Source organism: Gossypium raimondii, chromosome 1 (assembly GCF_025698545.1).
Source record: "Gossypium raimondii isolate GPD5lz chromosome 1, ASM2569854v1, whole genome shotgun sequence".
NCBI lineage: Eukaryota > Viridiplantae > Streptophyta > Magnoliopsida > Malvales > Malvaceae > Gossypium > Gossypium raimondii.
In genome coordinates this window covers 47,888,444-47,896,233 of record NC_068565.1, presented here as the reverse complement: position 1 = coordinate 47,896,233, position 7,790 = coordinate 47,888,444, and the positions used below count along the sequence as shown (strand labels likewise).

Sequence of the window (7,790 nt, the reverse complement as noted above, 5' to 3'; positions counted from 1 at the left end):
GTAACATTTTAAGGGTAAATTGGTAAAAATGTCAAAAGCGACCAAATTGCATGAAATGAATTGTTTTATTATTTAAATTAATAAATTGAATAAAATATTAATTTAGATCATGATTGGGTGGAAATTTGAGGAAAATAAAAATTACCAAAATGTCCCTGAATTTTTGGTATTTCTGCAATTTAGTCTGGTAAGTTCGTGTAACTTGAATTATATTCTTAAATGCTTGAAATGTATGTTATTGATGTGAATATGATTTGAATGTTCATTGTATGAAAATTGATGAAACATTGATATATTTGATAAAAAGGGGAATAATGCATTGAATGGATGTATGAATGCTTATCACACTATCCATTAATTCTATCGGTAATTTTGGATGTTTTGATTCTGGTTATAATGACATGTATGAGTTAAATTGGCCAACGTTTGATTGATTTTAAATATGAATGCTTGATGAAATGAAATGTCTGTAAATTAATTTGTAAACTCCGGTAATGCTCTATAACCCTATTCTGGAGATGGATACGGGTTAGGGGTGTTACAGGATATGTCGATCGGCAAAAAGGCAGTTCATTCACTTTCTCGGATAACCTTATTACATATTAATCACATTGAATAGTCTACTTTACCGTCTTCAATTTTAGATGTTTTAAGTAATAATAATGTTCTTGTTTCATTTTTAGATGTTTTAATAGGGATACTAGATAATAGTCGTTGAATTTTGTCTACTTGTTTTTTTGTTTTGAATATAAGTTTACCTAAAAGAAAACTATTATAAATTATGCATTAACTAGTTTGTGCATGGATTTATTTTAGACACCATAACTAGTTTGTCGTTATAAATCTAAGGGATTTATTTTAGAGATATATATATATATATACACACATCACCTTTTCGACGTACATTCTGAGTTGCTAATGGTTCTTCACATGTAATAATACTCCAAAATTCGCGTTTATCTTTTGCAAATTAAAAACATGATATTATTAATAAAATTTTATTTAGAGAGAAATAGATGGATTGATAATGAGAGTTAACCAATAAAAATAGTGATGAGTTAGTTGAGGAGCATAGAGGGTTGAAAACAATAAAAAGTAAGGGTAAGGAATATAAAAAAATAAAAATTAGTTTCGGCTGCGGAAAGCTCGCTTGAATTTAGAAATCTTGAGGACCCATGAAAAAGTTCGTTAGGAAAAAGTTGTGAGGACCGATCTGGTAAACCAACAACTGTTGATAAGGGGAGTTGAAAGAGAGAAGAAAAGCAAACGCTAACGAAGCGTTTGGTATCCTTTGTCCTTTGGCTTTCTTATGTTAGGAAAACAATGAAAGCCATTTTGACCCTTTTCAATTTTGTTTGGTTTTTGTAATTAAGGTTCATTTTTTTCCTCTTTGTGGGTGTTTGTCTCCCATTACCACGTACCTTGGGTCATGCATTCAACAGAATTGAAAGACCGTACAAAGAGAAGCATGAGAACGAGCAAAAGCCAAATTTATGATTCTTCTTCCATTGAAATCGACCCCTCCCCTCCCAATTCCACTCCTAAAAGGAGTTATCAAGTTTGGAAAGGAAATAATGTATTCTTTTTCATCCTTCTTCAACTTCCCTTTCTTTCTTTCAATCATATTCTCTTATTTATGCATATTTAAAGGGCTTTTTTTCTTTTCCTTTTGATTAATGAACTTTTAACATTGTTCATGCCATTTTCCTATTTTTCATAAAGTATGTATGCATGGTGCTAAATAAAAGAGGGCTGAAAAGATAACGAGGTACCCCATAGCATCATTTTGCAAAATCTGGTTAAATCCCTTGAGGGGATGGTACCTAAACATATATGCTTTAGATACTATCTAAATGGTTTTAGGGTTGAAAATTTTGACTATTTTGAGTATAGAAGCTTATATGATACAGTTATAAATTCGGCATTTTTATGTGCTAATGAAAGAATACATTTTTCAATTTCAGAAATTTTGTTGTGGAGGAAGAATTATACTTGGCCCCGATGCTTCATCACTTTTCTTAACGTCGTTTTTGATTGGATGCCCTGCAATTGCCTTCTGTATAAAGATGGCGTTGCATATCAAGCCCCAAGATACAATTTTTAACCATCAAATATTGCTTGGGGGACTCATCCTCACTGTTTTGGTTGGTAAAAAGATTTTATACAGCTTTATTAGTAGTAGTAGTAGTAGTAAAAATTTTAAATTTGGGTTAATATTATATCTTCTCCGCTCCTTGATTGTTTAGTAAAATTGAAAAGATTGTTGTTTTTGCAGGATTTAGGTTTTTTATTTCTGACAAGCTTTGGAGATCCTGGAATAATACCCAGAAATACAAAACCACCAGAATCATCATCAGATGATGATGATCTGTGCAAGTCAACCTCATTTGATTGGGCGAATGGTAAGACTGGAACCCTGAGACTACCGAGGATTAAGGAAGTGAAATTGGAGACGGGTGAAACGGTTCAAGTCAAGTTTTGTGAAACTTGCTTGTTATATCGATCCCCCCGTGCCTCTCACTGCTCCATTTGCAACAATTGCGTCCAGAGGTTTGACCACCATTGTCCATGGGTCGGTCAATGCATCGGAGCTGTAAGTTCCTTTATAATGATTCATTCTTCATCTATCCTTTCTTCATTTGTTTAAAACCAAATTAATGAATGATTTGCAGCGCAACTACTCATTCTTCATTTGTTTCATATCATCATCCACTGCCTTGTGCATATACGTCTTCACGTGCTCTTGGGTGAATATTCTTCGACAACGCACGAGCTTCTGGACTGCCATATCTCGTGATATACTATCAGTTATTCTTATACTCTATTGCTTCATTGTCGTCTGGTTTGTTGGTGGCCTTACAGTTTTCCATTTCTACCTCATTTCCACTAATCAGGTCTTCTTCTTTTTTCCATTAATTCCCTCCCTCATCTCTCTCTCTATATATGAAGGTTAAATGCGGTAAAAGTATCGTAAGTATCTTTGTATTAAGAGTTTGATTGCATTTTATTTACTCTACTAAAAAATAGGTAAACTAATCTTTGTAGTTAAATTTAAAAAAAAAGTGCAAATTAGCTCTTTTGTTAAAACTTTTCATCCATTTTCGTTGTTAAAAACTGATTATATATATTGACATGATGTACATGTGGCATGCCATGTTCACTGTTTAGTTATTCGTCAACAATAACAGTTTTTAATGGTACAAATTGATAAAAAAAAATTTAACAAAAAGAATCAATTTATTCTTTCATCTAATGTATAGAGACTAATTTGTCATGATATTTTTATCGGTAAAAGGTTAAATAAATAAATAATTGGTTGATTTCAGACAACGTATGAGAGCTTCCGGTATCGGTATGATAGGAAGGAAAACCCATTCAACAAAGGCATATTGAGCAACTTCAGACAAGTACTGTTTTCAAAAATCTCACCTTCGTTGATCAATCTCAGAGCATGGACATCAGAAGATGACACCGGGCTTTCAGTTATAGATGACAATGGAGACAGCGAGACTGGTTCCAAAAATTTTGACGTAGAATTGGGAGTTCCCAAGCTTTTGCAGAAGATCGACTTTGATGGTTTCGATAATAAGCCTTCGAATTCCAAGAACCAAGATTTTCATGATCAAACTAAATTTGGTATAGCTTAATTATTACAATCACCAAACCAATTAGATTATAAATCAACCAAGTTTCAATGAACCGTTTTCCGTTCGTGCTTGTTCATTTATTTATTTTTGAGTTTGTTTGTGTTTGGTTTGTATTTTGTAAGAATTCGAATTTGAGTTCAAAGCTCAATTTGTTTAAAATTATGTGTATTCGTATTCACTTTAAACTAAATGAATTTGTTCACGAATATTAAAGGAACATGTTCATCAATGTATAATTAAATATGCTAATGAATAATTAAAATATTCATGAACACTTTTGGAGATGACATTGTTGAAAAATACAATTACCAACTTCAAACATAAATTATAAAACAACGAAGGAAACAAAAGTAATTCATGAATAAAAATCTAAAACATTTTATGTTTTTTTTCTAAAAAACACACAATGTTTCTTAGTTTTAGATATAAAATGATAAAACTAAATGTTTGCATGATTTTTGAACTTCCATTAAAATGAACTTATGAACGTCATTAAATCTTAATGGTTTAAGTGCTCATTTGGTCCTGAATTTGACTCCTCTTTTCAGCTTAGTACATTTAGTTTTTTTTTTCCAACTTCGTACTCAAGACTTTTTTTTCATCCACTATTGTGATATTTGTTTGTAGGTTTTCATTTGAATATAGTGAAAACAATAATTACTAAATATGTATGTTAAAAGTTATATCTTAAAAATATTTGTTTAGGAATAGCTTAACGTGTTGAGCCGTAATGGTAATACAACTACCAAGATTTTTATCAGTTCAAAATGTGCATTTAGTACAAATTCAATGACCTCAACATTTAGAGGTATTAAGTTACTTGTAAAAAAATCAATGCATCTGCATTTAACGATGATCACTATGCTTTTTAATTGTAATTACGTTAATATATGCCACAATACTTTTCGAAAATTAGGAATTTAGTCGTTAGTTTATATTTCATAGATTTCAAAATTTAAATCTAACTATTAACACTATTAAGTTTTTTTCGTTAAAGTAGTCATTGTGACATTTTTCAAATAAAAAATACTCACTTGGTAGCCATGTAATTAAAAAATGACTTTGTAATTAACCTGAATTTAACAAAAAAAAAGTTAGCATTGTTAGCAGTTAGAACCTAAATTTTGAAATATAAAAAATAGAGAGACTAAATTCCATGAAATAAAAGTACAGGGATTAAATTCTCAATTTTTGAAATGACAGGGACTTGTGGCAAAATTTTCCCATGAGTGTGGAGTTCTACATAATCATTTCTTTTACTGTGCCTTATTTGTTTTTTTTACGCAACCAAAAATTACGTCTTACTGTTTTTGAGTTTCTCACCCAAAAGCCTCTCCAAATTTCTTTGTTTTACCTTAAATTCAAATCATATGCTTTATGGAAGTTATGGATATGTTGTTTTCATAACTTATTATTCAGGCTAGTATTTATTTATTGTTAATATTTAATTTTAGTATTAATTCTATAAATTGTTAATTTTTCCGTTGATTAAAGAAAAATTCTTTGGATTTAACAAAATGTAAAGGATCTGACGTTGATTGAGAGAGCATGTTTAGAGGTAGCAAGTTTTTAATATGGTTGAAATACCTCACATTCGGATGTAGTTTTTTTAGTGAATTATAATTAACATGACTTAAACTCAAGCCATAATGAAAAAGTTTTACCTTTCATTTTTTTTAAGTACGAAGAATCAAAAGGATTAGTGAAGGATGAATTAGAGTTAAGTGTTACCTTGGTTAATTGAAATATGTTTTAATTATAGTGATTTTAGAGTAATCAATGGAAATGATTAATTAAGCTATAAGTTTAAGCTAATGAACACGTATGATATACATGGATGTGACAAAATTAATATGAAATTGATTCATGATAGAGTAATAATTAAAAGTTACTGAAGTAGGACGAGTAAGTTGATAAATGCCAGTTTACTTTATTTTAAATGTTTGTATGTGGATAGGAAAAGCTATGAAATTAATAAAATACAAAGGCAACCTAATAGGTAAGTAAGTTGCTCTATAAGTTTATTGTATAAGTTGATTGAGTCTTAATTCGATTAGCATTGATATTATTGTCAGTATAGGAAGACGTGAGTTCGAGTGCACTGAAACACATTATCCTCCTGTCTAAGGGTTGGGGAGGGGCTATAGGTAATTCTAGGTATTGTATCAGAAAGAGAAGATATTGTAACACCCTTTACCAGGTCCAGTCGTTGAACCCGAGTAATAGAATGCTATAGATAAATACGAAACATTTACATGCAATTCATAGTTCAAAATTCCAATTCAATCTCAATTTATCACATATGATCAAGCATAACATGCAATACAACCAAATTCAGGTTTAAATCGAGCTTACGAAAGCTTTAAATTAACTTGACATCAATCAGGGATTAATTTGAAACAAAAAAAAAGATGAAAAAATTTTGTAAACAGGGGTCACACGGCCTATCCCCTAACCATGTGAAAGGTTGAGGCTGTGCAAAGATGGGACACACGACCATGTGGGCAGACTGTGTAACAGACTGACCCCGAGTGAGACTAGAGTCACACGGTCGTGATAACAAACCGTGTAACTCACTAAGGTCGTGTGGGTCAAAAGTGCAATTATCTAAAAATTGTCACACAGCCATGTAATAGGCTATGGCCACGTGCAATTATGCAAGCATAAAATTCAACAGGTCACACGAGTGTGTGCTAACCCGTGTAACAGCCTGATGTCGTGTCAAGGAACCGTGTAAGGCACACGATCGTGTGGCACCAAAAGTGACCTATAAATCACAACAACAAGCCTAACATTTTTCCACATGCATGTATGATTCACAATGGTACCTATCTATAACCTGCACATAATTCACTAGAATAGCATCCAAAATACCACATTCCAATCATACTGATATGCCTTCAATGGCACCTTAAAACAAGCAACCAAACATGCATCAATTTAACCATTTAAATAATCTAAAATTGACTCCAAATCAACCTTATAATTTATGCACTAAACCTACCAAATTATTTCAAGCATAACATAGGCATATGAAACACCTTTCCATACCAATTCCATGGCACATCATGTAACACCCATTTCCCGTATCCAACACCGGAATAGGGTACGAGGCATTACCAAAACACATACACTTATAAACGTATTAAACCGAGTTATAAAATTTCATCTAAATTAAAACTTTCAAAATAATTAACATGCTTCTATAACTTTTCACAATATATCCTCAAAATATTATAATTATAATAATTAGGGCCTACGAGACCCGATACATACTCATGCAATTCAATGCTTCATTTCCATTTCATTTAATTCGCAATTTCTCATGCTCACAATTTAAATCATATCACTAGCAATTTGCATTTAATTCACGTACAATTCAATGACATTAAGTTCAACACTAATACGTATTCACCATTTATCTCAATGTTTATCAATTATACCATTCAATAACACATTTATGAAATTCTCAATTTTGCAATGAAAATATCACTTTAGCTTAAATAACAACATCATCCTGTTATAAATACACAATCACTTATCCATTTGCTTTAATTCTTTTGGGTCCATTTGTCACTTACCATCCTTAATCAAATTAGGGAACGATTACGGAAAATTGAGTACTTCACTTCCTCTTGGCCATAGTATAACTATGGTCTTACGTATGATCACTTATCACTTGTCCCTGATTAGATAAGTGTAGCTAGGCTACCACTTATCACTTTGTCACTTGATCAGATAAGTGTAGCTAAAGCTACCACTTATCACTTTGTCACTTGATCAGATAAGTGTAACTAGACTACCACTTATCACTTTTTCATTTGATCAGATAAGTGTAGCTAAAGCTACCACTTATCACTTTGTCACTTGATCAGATAAGTGTAGCTAAAGCTACCACTTATCACTTTGTCACTTGATCAGAAGTACTCAAATCCGGCGTTCCGCTCAATTTGATCATTTATTCAGTTTTAGCATTTTTATTTTATTCTCATTTCATCAATAAATATATATTTCATCATACATTATATAATTCATGAAATTAACATTTAATCATTAAATTTCAGCCATATGAACTTACTATTTCATTATCTTTCCACACTTGTTCCTATGCACATCACACAAGATATAAACATATCATTCAAC

The 7,790-nt window shown here is 31.5% G+C and overlaps 1 protein-coding gene across 1 annotated transcript; it reads left to right on the top strand.

Moving 5' to 3' along the window:
* Window positions 1-1,185: 1,185 nt before the first annotated feature.
* On the top strand, window positions 1,186-3,709 carry LOC105786201 (probable protein S-acyltransferase 1). The gene is made up of 5 exons (XM_012612540.2): window positions 1,186-1,576; window positions 1,965-2,144; window positions 2,276-2,593; window positions 2,673-2,894; window positions 3,327-3,709. The coding sequence occupies exons 1-5, from the start codon at window positions 1,430-1,432 to the stop codon at window positions 3,645-3,647; spliced, it is 1,188 nt and encodes a 395-aa protein (XP_012467994.1). The 5' UTR covers window positions 1,186-1,429; the 3' UTR covers window positions 3,648-3,709.
* Window positions 3,710-7,790: the final 4,081 nt, after the last annotated feature.